We start from the raw sequence: 16582 nt of genomic DNA, 5'->3' as shown, positions 1-16582 counted from the left end.
GAGGTTTGCTTCAGGCGGGAGACGAGCGCCTCCGGGCTCCACCTCTGCCAGGGCAGGAGGCCGCTGCTCACCCAGCCACAGGGGATTCAGCAGTCACAGCCCCCGGCTGAAGCCGGACTGATGTTTTGTGAGGGAACGGAAAAACCACACACACAGGTTTTAAACTTTAAAATCCGTTGCCTGAACGCGTCTCCCAGGACACGCAGCATGAGCAGCGCCGGCAGCAGCTCAACCAGGCAGCCGCTGCCCCGGCCGGCAGAGGAGCTGAGGGGAGGCCCCGGCGGCAGCGCCCCCGCCGCCCACGGGGCTCGCCCTTCCCGCCCGCCGCCCGCCCGGCGAAAGGGCGCCAACGGCCCCCTCGCCCCCCCCCCTCGCCGCCGCCTCTCCTCAGGGACGGCGCCTCAGCCGTGCCCCCTGCCATCCCCCCCACCCCCCGCCCCGCCGGCGGGCGGGGGTTGCGCAGGGCGGCGGGGCGCCTCCGGCCCCGCGGCGGGCGCTGTGGCGGTTGGCGCCCGGCGCGGCGAGGAGCCGCGGGCGGCGGCGGGAGGGCGGTCTGCGGGGCGGGCGGTGCGCGGCGGCCGGCAGCGCTGCGCCCCGATAGGCGGCGGCGGGCCATGTTGGTGCTGCCGCCGCCGCCGCTGCCGCTGCTGCTGCTGGCGCGGAGCCGCTGAAGCCCGGCGGAGGGGCTCGCCGGCTCTCGCACGCAGCGGCGGAGCGCGTCGCGTCGAGCGGAGCGAGCAGGGAGGAGGAGGAGGAGGAGGAGGAGGAGGAAGGGGAGGGGGGATCTTCTCGGCGAGGATGCCCGGAGCGGCTGCAGGGACGGCGGCGACAGGAGCAGGCTCGTCAGGAGCGGCAGCAGCGGGGATGCTCCCGGCTCAGGAGGCGGCCAAGATCTACCACACCAACTACGTGCGGAACTCGCGGGCCATCGGCGTGCTCTGGGCCATCTTCACCATCTGCTTTGCCATCGTCAACGTGGTGTGCTTCATCCAGCCCTACTGGATCGGGGACGGCGTGGACACCCCGCAGGCGGGCTACTTCGGGCTCTTCCACTACTGCATCGGCAACGGCTTCAGCCGGGAACTCACCTGCCGGGGCAGCTTCACGGACTTCTCCAGCCTGCCCTCGGGAGCCTTCAAAGCTGCTTCCTTCTTCATCGGGCTCTCGATGATGCTCATCATCGCCTGCATCGTCTGCTTCATCCTCTTCTTCTTCTGCAACACAGCCACCGTGTACAAGATCTGTGCCTGGATGCAGCTGACCTCGGGTGAGTGGGGGCAGCAGCCCCGGCCCCGGCCCTGGGAGGGCTCCGCGCCGCCCTGCCCTGCCCTGCCCGGCCCTGCCCAGCCCGGCCCCGCGGGGGGCACGGGCGGCTCTGGAGAAACTTGCGGCGCCGGCGGCCGCCCGGGCCGGGAGGGGGGGACGGAGGGGGCGGGCGGCGCGGGGTGCCCCGCCGGGGCAGGCGGGGGAGGTGACGCTCGGGGTGGGGGGGGGCCGGGACGCATTAGCAGCGTTGCAGAGCGGTGCCGGTGCCTGCCCCGGGCCGCCCCACCGCCCGCGCAGCCCTCAGCCCCTCCCATCCCCCCGAGGAGCAGGGGAGCCCGGAGACACTGTCCGGTTTCGGCCTGTGAACCGACCCGTGAGCATCAACAGCCCCAAGGAGGGCTGGCGGGCAGCGGCGGCCCCAGGCTGTCCTCCCGCGCTTGGTCTGTCGCTAAAGGTCAGGAGAAGATGGCAGGGGGGGGCCGCGGGGACGCTTCGAGCGGGCGACGGTGGGTGAAGGCAACTGCCAGCCTGTTGAAGGTTAGTCCTGAGCCCAGGTTTCCACCTGGTCAAGGCAGAGCCCACTTCGGTTCAGCGGGAGGGGATGGCGAGGTCTTTTGCTGGCCAACTGGAAGGGCAGCTGAGGTCGTTGGATGTTACATGCATGAGTTTTGGTTGGGGACTGTTCCCCCTGTTCACGAGGTTTATTTTCCTCTGTATGTTTGGAGTGTAAAGAAAAAGAATTCATTTCAGTTGCTGGTTTTGACTCAGAAGGTCTCCTGACTTCATTTGACTTTCCCCATCACATCCAATGTCTCCCTGTGGAAAGTGGATGATAAGAAAGAGGGAGAACACCAGGACGTCCCTTTTCGCATTTCCAGCACAGCTTTCCCTCTGAGTTAGTAGAGAACTGGTGATTTGTGTGCAGCTGGGAGGCAGACGAGGGGAAAAGGATGGTCTGTAGAGTTGAGAGTAATAAAATCAGTTTTAGCAAGATAGATCAATTCCTCAGTAATTTGGGAAAAAAGAAAGCCTAAAATCAAAGCATACCTTCTACTTGTTCTCACGATAAAACCCTGAAATTGAGAAATTTTGGCTTTGCGGGAATAAGCTGTTAGGGAAACAGAGCAAAATGTCTCCAAAATGGGCTCACAATCACTTTTTCAGTCCCCTTAATTGACCTACATTCATTTCAGTTTCTGAGCAATAATTCTTCTGAGTTGTTTGCTGAGCAGCTTCAGCATTATTCAATTTGCCACCTAGTCCATGAGGCTTTGTGGAAATTTCTGGTTTGTATGAAACAGCTTTAACCATTTCTCTCTGCGATGTTGTTTTTATGTGTGTTATATATATATTTTTATGCTGTTTCTGTCACTTAAGTTGCCGTATAGTTTCTTTCTTTATCACTTGGGGATTGATCTGCAGTCACTTGAGGTTGGTAGATTTCTCCTCGACTCCAGTGAGACTAGGTTTGGGTTCATTATCTCTGCTTTGGAAATCCTCTTTGATACTGGTGGCTACTTTGTCTGTTCAGTAACATGCACTCTGATGTGGTCTTATTAATTGTACACAGTCATGTCACTTGGCTCCAGGCAGAGCAAACTGTTTCATCTTTGCACCACTGACATCTCCTCTGCTCCATTAAGGACTTTTGCTTTCAGCTGTCTCCTCTCCTTATGGCTCCACTGGTAAAAAGTGGCATGAATATTCACTGCTTTGGTGCATCCTCAGCCTGTTTTGTTCATGTCCAGTGTGCAGTAGGACAGCACAATTTCCAAATCCCTTACTCTTTCCAACGTCAGAGATAATGGTGTTTTATTTATATGGTTCCACTGCTTCATGCCAACAGAAGCTAGTGCAAGGTAGATAAAAATTAATCTGATTCCTTTACTGCATTTCTGCACAGGTGAATAATAATAATAATGTTTAGAAACCACTGCATGCAGCTGATCCACAGGAGCCCAACCAGTCTCTACCATACTGCACGTGTGCAGGTGTGACACTGAAGATATGTTTTCAGGCAAAATAACACAGAATTTTTGTCATCTCCAAAGCTGGTAGATGCACCGTTGGCATTAAAAGTCAACAAAAGAAGTTTTACGTTAGCAGCAGAATCACTTTTCAGACTGCCTACCTCCAAAATTAAAATAGTAGGGGGAATACATGTATAGGTAAGTGGTCATTGGCCATCTTTCCCGGTTTGTATGTGAATGCCCTGGAAGAACTGGAGCAATGTTGGGTGTTGAAAGAGCCTGACTGTTGTTTGCAGAACATTGTAGCTTAATTCAGCATTTACCTGACTGTTCATTTCTGTATTACCTCAAAAAAGTTTCCTCGAAGGGAGAGAAAACTACCAGAAAAGCCAGATTAGTTTGGGTTGTATCCTTTGAAGAAGAAAGCAATAGTGGTGGGACAGAAGGAAAACTTAAAATAAAATGTGCAGGACAGGAGCGTTATAATGAGTTCTGATAGGTTTTCTATGAGCTATATGACCTACTTCTGTTACTATTTTACTATTTTGAGAGTATAAGTAACAGGTAATAATAAGCTTAAGATGCTTATCTCACAAATAACAATATAGTAATGTCATCTACATATGCATATAGTTCTGTGTAGTACAGGAACAAAATTGAACCTGAAGTAGTAAAATAGACAAGTATGTGAGTATAGCTTTGATTTTGCTTGCTATTATGTACCTTAGTAGTGTTAGCATTCAGTTGGATCATATAATAATACTTAAAATTGATATAATTTAAATCTCCTTAGAAGCAGTTTTTCAATGTGGGATCATGCTTCATTTAGGATTGCAAATAAAAGCTTAGGACTGATTTCTTTAAAAAAAGATTTTGATCACATTCGGTCCTGCATGAGTCATTGTAAATTGTCAGCATGATACAGCTCTTGTTTTGAAGAGGTGTTTTTTAAATAAGGAAAAGATAAACAATATCTTGGACACATGCATTTTCAATCCTTGTTGCTGTCTAATCATGTCTATGGCATGATTAAGCAGAAAAATCCTAAGAAAAAAGCTATTTTCTTTGTGTATGTGAGGACAACGTACATTAGACTCCCTTATGATTTTGCCATGGCTTAGACTGCTTTTTTTGTTCCATGTGGATAATGCTGTCAGTGTACACTTGATATCTTGAGAGCCAGTGTTGGCAGTCTTGTTCTCCATCCCCTAGCATTCCCTTCTGCAATTTCAAAATTGTATGTACAAACATTTGCACATACACTTACCTAATTTGAGCAGCTGCATAAATACAAACAGTGAAAGCATTAGAAATGAGGTATTACTGCTCTTGACTACTCTGCATCTAAAGTTTGTGAGAAACCTTACAGATCAAGATATTTCTTGAGATTTATTCCTTTATGAGTTAAATGCATTAAATGCTTCAGTTCTGCCATGTGATTTTTTTCGTTATTAGACATCTGTCTTTTTTTTTTTTTAATACTAGTATGTTGCAAGTTACAGGAAAGCGAAAAGTAGAGAAAGCAAAAGAAGGGCATAGAAGTGTCCCATGGACAAATAGGATGAAACCAGTATATTGTTTTTTTTCAGGAGATGCCTAAGACCATGCCCACAGTAAGAGCACAGTTGAACAAAACAACATAAAACCTCTGTAGTTTGTCAAACCACGGGCCCATCTAGGCCAGTGATCTCCGACAGTGGTCTGTAACGTGAGCTCACAGAAGCATCAGAGCAGCAAAAGCTCATTTTGCCCTCTCATACTCTCTGTCCTTCAGCAGTTGTGTTCAGGGATTTCCTGAGATAAGTCTTGGCATTTAAAAGCTCTTGCTGGAATTTCTTTTTTATGACTTTGGTCAGTTTTTGAACCTGTGTAAACTTTAAGCATTTACAGTGCCCCAGAGCAAGGAGTTCCACAGCTTAATACGTGTTGTGTCAAGATTTAGTAGGGTTTTTTATGTTTTAAACCTTGTACCTGCCCATTTCATTTGATCCCCTCAGCTCATGTATTGGAAGAGGCTGTGAACAGGGGACTCCCAGACTCCTTCCCTGTGCTGGTCCTGATTACACCTTTGCTGTATCCCCACAGTTACCCGTTTCTGAGACCTCATGAATCTTTGGCTTCTTAGTCATTCCTTAGTCATCAGGTTGTACCATGCCTGTGATCATCCCTGCTGCCCTGCCCACAGCTGTTCCCAGTCTACTGTGTCCTTTCAGAGGCGGTGGGACTGGAACTACACGCAATACTCAAGACAGACAAACGAGCCATTTATACAGTGGCATAATAATATTCTCTCTTTCATTCTTTTTCCTTTCCTAGTAATTTCTAATACTAACTTTTTCACTGTTAGTGAACAGTGGGCTGATGTTTTCACAGAACTACCTATTATAACCCCAAGATCTCAGTCCTGAAGCAGTAATAGTCACCTTGGAGCACATCGGTTTGTGTTGTTAGGTGTTTTCCCCTCAAAGAAATGACTTCATATTTGTTTATCTACATTGACTTTAATTTGCCTTTTTATTGCCTAGTCACTCAGTATTATAAAGTCTTTCTTCATAGTCAGCCCTTATCTTAGCTACCTTGAATGAATATCAGCAGCAAACTTTGTCACCTCACCATTTACCCTGTTTTCCAGCTCATTTATAAATAAGCGAGCAGCTCCCAAGTTCCAGCACAGATCCCTGCAGGACTCCACCATTGACCTCTCTCTGCTTGGAAAAGTGACAGTATTCTCCTACCATCTGTTTCTAATTATTTATCCTTGCAAGGACATTTATTTTTATCCTCTGGGAGTTTAGTTTTTTTAAGACTTATGAATGACAGATTTATCAAATGTCTTTTGGAAAACCAAGTGGCCTTTGTTTCCACAGTACGCATTGGTTTTTACTTGTTTGGAGAGCTCTAGTAGTTTTGTGAAAAATTACTTAAGTAGGTGTGTTGGTCCTACCTTGCTCACATCCTTTCATCACACAAATATGCCATGTTTGTGCACATGCCGACATACTCTGTTGTCTTTCATAGGTCTTACCGATTTATGTGGTGCAGATATCAGTATTTCTGTGGTTCCCCAGGTTTTCCCAAGACCTGTTTTAAACCAGTTTTAAAACTGGTTTCATATTGCTCAATTGCCAGTTCTTTGAGCCAAAGCAGCCATAAGAGAGAGGTTATTACATGCCACAGTTAAAAGTTCATTTAAAACAGGGCATTGTTTCAAAATGAAAAGGTGACATTCTTCATTGCAGCTGTGTTGTTGTTTGCCTTTATACTTGAAATCAGTCTGCAGGACCAGGTGACTTTTATATAAGAGTCTTAAAAGGCTTGACCTTGATGCTCTCAGAGCCTTTGTTACTGCTGTTTGTCAGATCTTGGTACAGGGGTAAATTCCAGAAGGCTAGAAAAAACCCCAGTCTTGTGCCAGTGTTTGAGCAGGGTGTCTAGTGGAGTCAGACAAGGATCTTAGTTTGTAGCCTCAGTATCCTTAACAATTAGTTGGGAGAGTAATACACATTTATTGCTGGTGAACTTTGCAAGTGGCACAAAAATTATTTGTTTAATAAATTATAGTTATTTGTTTAATAAATTATAGTAAGGATCGCTAATTCCGTAGACTGATTTGGATGTCATAATAACCTGGGCTTGCTTCAACAGCCTGTATTTTAATACACCAAATGCAGTGTAAGACTTCTGGGGATCAAAATGTAGGAGGCGTCCTACTGATGAGAGAATTATGGAAATGATGTGTTATGGAAAACAGTTATTTAGAAGAGAAATTAGAGGCTGTGGTAGATGGGCATCTGCATGTGAGCTGTCACTGCAGTGCTGCACTTAAGAAGTCCAATGTGGTCCCTAAAAGTGTACGCAAAAAATGGGACTGCCGTTGCCCGCAGTGGTTCCTGTGCGCTCTCTGTCCAGGTCAAACATCTGTCAAGACTCCCTTTCAAGTATAAAGTCGCAAGGATTTCAGACCTGATTTAAATAAATGAAAGAAGAAGAGCTAAAAGGATGAATTTTCTTGCTATTCAAAAGAAGATTAAAAATTGACAGATTATGGTGTATGAGGACCTACAGGGGGAGATTTCAAGTCATGCAGTGCTCCTTAACTTGACAAATGCTGTTTGGAAGCTGAAGTTACACAAATTTGCATTAGCCGTGAGGTATATACATTTGTAACCTGTTAAGTTTCATTTGTTAATTATCTTTACAGTGGTTTCTTCTTCACTTAAGACTTTGTGTAAGATTGGGTGCCTCTTTCTAAGAGGCATGGCCTAACTTGCCAGAAGCAAAGGACCTTAACCAACACTGCTGCCAGGTTTTGTTCCCACCGTGTACCCCAGTTGTAAACCGAGAGGCACATGGGAGGCCAAAGGGAGAGGAAGGCAAGTCCAGGAACATCGAGCAGGTTTTTGAACTGAGTTTCAGCATTGATAGATTTTAATAAGAGCATTAACACCCCCCACCCCACCCGCAGGGTGAGGCAACTGAGGTTATTTAGTTGTGCGTGAGTAGTAGTGGGTGTCAGACCTTGGAGGAGAAAATTCTGAAAAATCAGGGATACTGAGGCCTCTGACCATGATAAAATGAGGGGTGCCTCCGTGTCTTGGGGAAATGGGGTGCTGGAGCTGTGCGGGCAGACAGGGAGCAAGGAAAGAGCTGAGTGATCTGCTAGCCAACAAATAGACTGTCTCATCAATCCTGTGAGGACATCTCCTAATTCAGATGGGCCTGGTACATGTGCTGCTTTTTCCCAGAGGAAAAATCATGCTGCCAATATGATTTTCTGTCCGTTCAGTTCCAGAGGAAAGTTTCCTGTCAGGCTTAATAGAGATCCCCAGGGCCTCCCCTCATCCTTGGGCTGTGAGTACCCACCCCATGGTAGCTTCTGCTCTGCTGCTCTCATGCTGGCTGCGATGAGTATTGCCATACCAGCTTGGGAAGTACTTATGTCCTAATGTTGAGTCGGAAGGTTAGCTGGGTAGGTTAGAAAGAACTGAAGGTTTTACTGGGAAGTTGTGGGTGAAATGAGTGATGCAGCTGTGCAGCCTTTTCGGTTTCATTACTTTGTTTGAAGTAAACATTTTCATGTATTTCATGCTTTGGCTGTAACAATGAAGGTAAAAAGTGTATCCTGTGAGCAGTGGAAATGAGGGAGGAATGCTGTGTCCCAGTGTCCCCTCTCCAAGTAATTTCTTTCCCCAAATACCCTGTGCCCACAATATCAGAAGTTCCCTCCTGCATCCCGTCATCCCTTGCTTTTGGTAGCTAAACTCTCCGACTCCTCACAGGCTCTTCATCTGTGTAGTTGACAAGGACACAGCATGTGTTACAGCTGGCAGAAAGCTATTTATGTGTTGATTTTGATGTCCTTAAGTTGCCACCTAGATTTGTTAAATGATAAACTATACCTGTCTTTCCACTTGTGGGAATTTGGGATCCTTTCTGCTGTGCCCGGGAACCAGCTTTTTCACAAAACTTGCAGAAGTTTAGTATCTTGGAGGCTTGTAGCATCAGTCAAATTTGGTTGAAATTGGTCATCAGGCTCAAAATCACACAGCCCCATTAGTCTTGATCCCAGAGGGAACCTGGCTAAAATGTATTACGTAAGAAGTGTATATCATTGTATGAGTGATTTGAGATTTTGATAGCAAAACTTGTTTTTGAAGGATAAAGGTGTTTGGGGAACGGAGAAGAGATATTTTCTTTTGGTTTAGAGTGTAATAAAAATTTCAGCATCTTATAACTCTCCCAGTTGCCTTTTATGAACATCCTGGGGGCTGTGGTCCACTGTTTGAAAAACACTAAGATAACAGAATAGTAAGATATAAAAGGAAACGCATGAAGTTGTCCAGGCAATTTGAGGACAAATTCCATTTCACTGAAAAAAAGAGGTATGGAAGGGAAGAAAGGAAGGGAGAAAGAAACTGGGAGAGAATTTAAAAGAGGAGAATATCACCTATTGAAATGTGGGGAGCTGAGAACCTGAGTACCGTTGGGAAAGGGAAATGAGAATGGGGTTTTGGAAAGCAGCTGGTGTTGGTGCAGCTCTACTTTCTTGCACCTGAAGGGGCTTCACTGGCATAGGATATGGCTGCTGCTGAGTTCTTTCAAAAATCCCGTCTAAAAGTTTAATGAAGAAACTTAGTGTATGGGAAAATGAAGCCAGGAAGAGGAGGAACATATGGATATTATCAGCAGTAGAAGGCATGGAATAAAAGAAGGCTAGATTTCAAATGCTAAGGTTATTTCACCTTTTGAGAAGTGAACCTTTTTAGCACTATGGTATAAACAGCATTAGCTTTGATCTTGCAGACATAAAGACAGCAAACATATCAGAACAGAAAATCTGTGGTGTGATCAGACAGTGTGGACTCAATATTTGGAAACTAACAAGATCCAGCTGTGAGGAATGGCAGGGTCACACTAGTGAGGCATCACAAAGGAAGAAATAAAAACATTTTTTGCTCAGAAATGGTGAAATGAAAAAAAGACATGAACAAGCCTAGAGCCTGAAAAGTCTGCAGAATTCGATAACATCAGTTGCTATCATCATTGTTAAAAATGCAGTGGCAGCATGACTGAGTGAATAGCTAGAATATGCATTACTGTGTGGAACAGTGTGCAAATCCCAATTACTAAGAGAGAATTATGGCTAGAATCCTTAAGAAGGGGAATATAATAGACCTCAAGATCTATCTATTCTAAGAAAGATATTATCCATCTTCACGTTGGCATTCAGGGGTGCAGAAGACTTCAGACAAGCTGGCCTCAGAATGAGAAGGTCATACGTACCAGGGGAAAAGGTTCCTTTATTTTCTCCTTGAGAAGCCAGATGCAAATTTATGAATTTCATTGATTTTAAAAGGTAGCTGATGGCCTCTGTGGAGAGCCTCTTTGACACAAGCACATCATGTGCTATTTCAGAGAATGTTATTCAATCAAGTAATTGAGACTGCATCAGAAGGAGAGAGCTACCGAATAAACGGTTTGAAATAAATTATTACAAACAGTTGATGAGTTGACACACGTTTGTCTTTCCTTGTTTCTCTGGTTATCTTTCAGAAAGGAAATATAGAGAAGAAAGCTATACGTGCTGTACTTGCAAGGTCAAAGACAAATATTCTGAGTTGAGAGGTTTAGAAAATGCTGCTTCTAAAACCTTGGGAGGTTCTGTTGTTTACTGCTAAAAGTCAAAAGTCATGTGCCTTACTTGTAGAAGGTCACTGAATAAGGTGAGTGATGTCATGCGATTAAGTTGGCCAGAATGTGTCTTGTACTGCCATGCTAGACTGTACCTCTGCAACCTTCGCCCTACAATACTTTGTCGTGATGAACTTTGTTTGCAGCAGAAGTGTGGATAAAATTGGACAAGGTCTCTTAAGATCAGGGAAGATTTTAGCAGGGAGGGGAGGAGGGCGGGCTAGCAGCAGTGTATTTTCCTCCCATCTGACCTCCTGCCTCTTCCTCTGCAGCAACAGGCTTCTGGAGTGGCTGCAGAAAAGCAAATGCTCCTCAGCTCTTTGTAACATAGAGTCTCTTGATGTGGGCAAGAGGAGTCTTGGAGAGGGTTGTTCTGCAACAGCCCAGATGACAGCATGTAAGCGTGAAAGACCTACATACATGATCCTGTGCTTCCTGGAGATTAACAGTCTTCAAAGTTAGGCTCAGACATTTCCGTATCAAGTCGTCTCCTCAGCTTGCCAGGGTCCAACAGAGTGATGCAGTGGCTATGCCTGTACCTGCATATTAAGCATGTCCAGAACCACCCTCTGGTACAGAGTCAGCTGGCACACTGGCCAGTGTCCATACTATTACATTTTTTTACCTTCTAAAACTGGGTCACTGGATTCACACTGCCTATTGGGAACCATTCCTGGCATGTCCTAACTTGCAAACTGTGCCCTGGCAATATTTTGGAAGACTGTTAGTTGGAACAGACTAAAAACACTCCTGTGACACATGCTGTGGGACAATTCTAACAATTTAATAGTGTAGACAGTTCAGTTTCAATGCCTGGGAATGCTTCCTGGCACTGCTTAATTTATCCGTGTAGACATAACCAGTATGTAGCAAAGTTTCAAAATGAGGAGCTCAAGAGCTACCTGTGCAGGAAAGTTAAGGTGACATGGGATTTAGTCCTTTAATCTAAACCAGTTTATAACTACAACTCGGTGCCATGTTACTGATTTCTCATTTTCTTTGTTTCAATTAACAATAAAAAATCTGTGGATGAAGAATTTGCATGAAGTGTAGTTAGCTTTGAAACTGGACTTAGTAATGACCTTGAAAAAGAAAGATATTTGTAACCTTTGGCAAGAGGAAGAAGCGATCAAAAAGGTAGAGCAAGCCACAAAAAGTTTTTCACCTAGAGATAATGGGAGAATGTTACCCATGAGCCTAAAAATCATAAATTAATCTTCTCTCTGATGTAGACTGCGTGTTTGAAAATCAGATTTCCCCCAGTTACCTTCAGCTTGGCTAATATGTCTTTGAATGCTGTAATACTGTTATGCATTGAGTCTTTACTTGAGAGACATTCAGCGTGCCTTCACAAAGAGTTAATTCAAAGTTTTAAGATTAATTCCATGAGAGAAGTATTAGACTTCCCATGAAAATAAAATTATTCATCCTTGTAGCTTTATGTTCCTCTAAAGAAAGTTAATTATTACTTGGTTGCTGTGTCTTAGTATTTAGCCTTCCTATTACTGGTGAAGTTATATTAGAACATCAGTAAAATAAAAAGCTTGAAATTGCAATTCATGGTCATTATACTAGAAAAATATAGTCCAAACATGCTGATGGCTTACCAGCCACAATCGCTTGCATTTAGTTCATGTCAGGCATTTGTATTTGATCGGATTCACCAGTTAATACAGCATCATCAGCTGGCTCACCAACAGTCACTTCCAAGCTGGCACTTCACTGTTTGTCAGCCTTGAGTAGCGAGGTGATAGTGGTGGCATGGACTCACTGGTGCAGAATGAAAGGCCGTGCAGCTGAGGACAGATAGCAATGGGTGAAGAGAGGACCTGAGTACATCTGTTCACCAAAGGATGGCAATGGGATGTCAATGTAATGCAGCTGTGAAGAGGGCATATGTGATCCTGGCATGTATTTCGTGAAGTGTTTCGAGCTGATGTAAGGCAATGTTAGCATCATTACGTGATGCACTGTAGTATTTCATGTGGGATTCTGGACACTGATGTCCAATTCTGAGACAGCAATAGCTGCAAAAAGGAAAACCAGTGACCAGTGACATTTATGCAAGGAGAGAACTAGGAGAGCTTGGTTAGTTTAATGTAGAAAGAGGAAGATTGCTAAGATGTCCATGACTGCTATCTAAAAACACATGGAAGGGCTAAAAAACAAGAGGAAGGGAAAAGAACTGTTTAAGCCAGTGATTTTCACTTTGATTTGATTTGATTTGATTTCCTAAACTTTTTCCAAAGATGATGCTACATGCCCTGTAGCATTGTTAGAGCAAATTACAGCCTGTTAGGCGTACTTTGCTTCATGACGCTTTAAAAATCTCAGAAGGAGTTTATGAACCCCTCCTGAGTCCATGGACTGTAGAGTGAAAACTAATGATTTTAAACTTGTGGCTAACGGTGGGACAAGAACAAATGGATATTATCTGGATATAAATCACTTCAGCCTGGAAATTAAAAGAAGATTTCTAACTATTAGAGCAGCAAGGTTCTGCAACAACTTTCTAAAGGGAGGAGATTTGTTAAAATATTGAGCTGTACACTGGAAACAGATGAGTGTTTGAAAGAGATTACAGAATGCAATGTTTGTAACAGCATGCCTTGTTCCTCTCTTTCTCATTTCTCAGAACTAATTCATCTAGGTGAATGCTCTTTTCTATTCTACTCCCATTTGTTCTGTTTTTTAAACAGTATTACTCCTATCTTAGTGCCTTCTAGGATTAAAAATAGACAGTGACCAGGATCTGTAGATCTGTCAAGTGGGGCTCCATTCCTGCCTAGCGTTCTGACCAAACAAGCGTTTTCCTTAAATTCCCAGCAAAACTGTAAAACAGTGTCAACAACAGCTGCTGCAGTAATGTGCTTCACATTTTCCCTTTGCATTCAACATTTTCATGTGACTTGGATATTTAATTTCCTTTAAGGAAATATAATTTATGCCAGCTAAATCCTGATGTTTAAAAGTGAAAGTAGTTGAAAAATAAATCTTTAATATATTCTAAAATACCAAGGTTGCAGGAAAAACAATTCATAAATTATCAGTTCTATGACTAAACTGAGATCTAGTTTTGCTAAGGATGTTTCCTCAAGTAGTTGTCTCTTGTTATCTCTCCATGCACCTAATTATTTTGTGATGCCATGCTGTTATGTAAACGATCTTCCTAAATAGCTAAGAAACATGTAAAATCTCTTCGTCTTGTTGATATGCTACTGGATGTTTCATTTCTTGTGTGAATAGATTTGTGTCAAATGCATTGGCTGTTGTAGAAAGAACAGGCTCATCAAGTGGTCTTTGCTTATGCAGGATGGGAAGCGGAGCAACGCAGAGTTCTCTGTTCTGTTCTTGCTGCCTCTTTTCCTGCTTCCTGTGGCAGTTTTGAGAGGGAGAGAGAGGAGGGAACACTTTGTCAATGGGATAAATAAGTGTTCAGTGCATCAAACAACTGTATATAAGGCACACCCTGAGCTTCAAATGAACCACTTTTGATCTTGTACATATCTATGAAAGCTATCGCATGCAGTGTGCATACTTAAACATGTCTGTTTGGGATTTTACCCCCTTAGGGACAGATCTGCAGATACAAGTATCTGGGTTTAAATTTAGCCTTACTGAATTCAGTGAGTTTCTATGTGAACTTAAGATGGTATATTTAATAGCTGAGTGTTAAACATGTAACACAACATTTCATTTAGTTTTAATTGTATGGTGTGTTGGAGGAATTGTGCTGAGGCAAAAGTGAGGTTGTCTGGGAAATTGTAACTGCATTTTTGTTTCTTCCCAAGAGGCATGGTTTTTTTTATTCCTTGGGGCTGCTTTTTCCCAAATCAAATCTGTACCAAATGGAAAGCACACTCTACAGACAACTCCATTTTACTTTATACTACATCAGGTGATGGGCAAGCATAGATAAAAGAGCAGGGATGTGCCAGAGAACCTGCAATGAAATACCTGACCACACACATCTGGCTTAGCCTGTCAGAGTGCAGCTAGGTAGTATCACCATTGGCCTTGGCAGACCAAACCTGGCTCTGGCAAGGCCAGGCAAGTGTTTCTGCAGTGAATCCAACAGTGAATCGGGGTCTTGGGATATGATGTCAGTCTATGGAGGCCAAGCCATCAAGCAGTTGCCTAAATCCAGGTGTCTGTGCTTAAAATGCCTCAAGGATCTTGTCTAACCTCTAACTGCTTTTCCGGAAGGACACAGGTCTTCTATAGGTTCTTTGTCATCTACACATGAATGTCTCACAAGCAGTAGAACAGTCAAGTGGCATTAAGCACCAACGTGGTGGCAAGTGGATCAAACCCTTGCTTCTTAACTTGCCTGTAAAACACTTCCATCTAGGTTTCTCAGTCTGGAGCTGAATCCCACCCTCTGTGGTTATGAAGCCAGCCTGGTCTCAGGAAACTAATTAGCCCTAGACATGAGCTGTTCTGAACGGAGGCACAATGCATGGGTGGCGTGGCTGTTCTATCATCTGGATAAGCCTTCAGAGATCCTGGAGTTGACCGGGTGCCCATGCAGCCAGCTAAAACTGCCTGCTTTGGCCCGTAGTCTGCAAGGGAATCATCCATGGGGCTGACTGTAAGAGTGTTTTAGTTTTGGTCAGGACTGCATTTTTAAAGTTAATCTTCCAGTTTTCCCAACGTAGTACAATTTGATTCACATTGTGGCACAGTCTTGGGATATGCAAACTGGGTTTCTTTCTAAGTACACCGAACCAGATGTCCTCCAGAAGTCCACCTGATGCACTTCTACCACTAATGCGTGCACCTTCCACTGGACCAGACTAGGGCTGGTCCAAAGTGAAACCTCTGAAACACATGCATTGTGGATATTAGGTCCTAAGCACTGTTTCACTTTTTAGATACACTCTGTTGCAATACACAGGTTGCTAATGTAGATATAGGCTATGCTTTCATACATTGGATTTTATTAAATTAGGCTTGCCTGTGTCTTGGATTTATGAAGTTGAGTTTAGGGTTGATTAAACAAGTATTTTGTTCTAAATTAGCAATATACTGTCAATCATAGTTCCTTCTTAATGTGCTTTTGCCTGGGATTAAATAAAGCTGCAGTGTCATAAATGCAGGTATCAGAAGTATGATAAAGGAATTTGAATTAACTGATGCTGAAGGAGATTAGTGGATAGTGTATGAAGAGCTGCAAAATGGGTATTGATGATTACTAAGCAAACCTGTTGTTATTTATTGCTTCCATTTATCATACTACTAAGTCAGGTTCTAATCATTTAAGTAAATACCTCAGTTCTGCTAAGCTTCAGTGATACCTGTCAGAGAAGAATAAATGCAGGTAGTAATGTGTACCTAACATAATTTTCTGAAAAATGTTAATAGTCTAAAATGAAGTTGCATTAGTATTTTTTTATGTAAGTGTCGTGGCTTAACCCCAGCCAGCAACTAAACACCACGCAGCCGCTCACTCACTCCCCCCCACCCAGTGGGATGGGGGAGAAAATCGGGAAAAGAAGCAAAACCCGTGGGTTGAGATAAGAACGGTTTAATAGAACAGAAAAGAAGAAACTAATAATGATAATGATAACACTAATAAAATGACAACAGCAATAATGAAAGGATTGGAATGTACAAATGATACGCAGTGCAATTGCTCACCACCCGCCGACCGACACCCAGCCAGTCCCCCGAGTGGCGAATCCCTGCCCCCCACTTCCCCGTTTCTGTACTGGATGGGACGTCACATGGTATGGAATACACCGTTGGCCAGTTTGGGTCAGGTGCCCTGGCTGTGTCCTGTGCCAACTTCTTGTGCCCCTCCAGCTTTCTCACTGGCTGGGCATGAGAAGCTGAAAAATCCTTGACATTAGTCTAAACACTACTGAGCAACAACTGAAAACATCAGTGTTATCAACATTCTTCGCTCTGAACTCAAAACATAGCACTGTACCAGCTACTAGGAAGACAGTTAACTCTATCCCAGCTGAAACCAGGACAGTAAGTTCTGCAGTGCCTTAGTTTTTGATGATGTATCCTCAAACAGCCATTGTGATAGGTCATTAATTTGTGTATGGATTTAGCCAATTGAGAATAGGAGCAAGGAAAGTAATTGTAAACGAATGCTCATTCTTTTGTTCTGTAAAATAATGTATTTAAATTGTGATTTCTCAAGC

The 16582-nt window shown here is 44.1% G+C and overlaps 1 protein-coding gene across 3 annotated transcripts in view; it reads left to right on the top strand.

Annotated features, from left to right (window-relative positions):
* The first annotated feature begins 510 nt into the window (after positions 1-510).
* The window catches only part of LHFPL3 (LHFPL tetraspan subfamily member 3), a 279660-nt gene continuing 263588 nt past the window's right edge, over positions 511-16582 (top strand). Inside the window, exon 1 of one of the 3 annotated variants that reach the window (XM_052790226.1) lies at positions 511-1267. In XM_052790226.1, the coding sequence (XP_052646186.1) occupies positions 799-1267 (469 nt within the window). In that variant the 5' untranslated portion in view covers positions 511-798. The remainder of the gene's footprint in view (positions 1268-16582) is intronic. The other 2 variants (XM_052790225.1, XM_052790224.1) reach the window with 2 other exon arrangements.

This window comes from Harpia harpyja, chromosome 6 (genome assembly GCF_026419915.1).
Source record: "Harpia harpyja isolate bHarHar1 chromosome 6, bHarHar1 primary haplotype, whole genome shotgun sequence".
Taxonomy (NCBI): Eukaryota; Metazoa; Chordata; class Aves; order Accipitriformes; family Accipitridae; genus Harpia; species Harpia harpyja.
The sequence above is the reverse complement of the archived record's forward strand: the minus strand, read 5'-3'. Positions and strand labels throughout refer to the sequence as shown.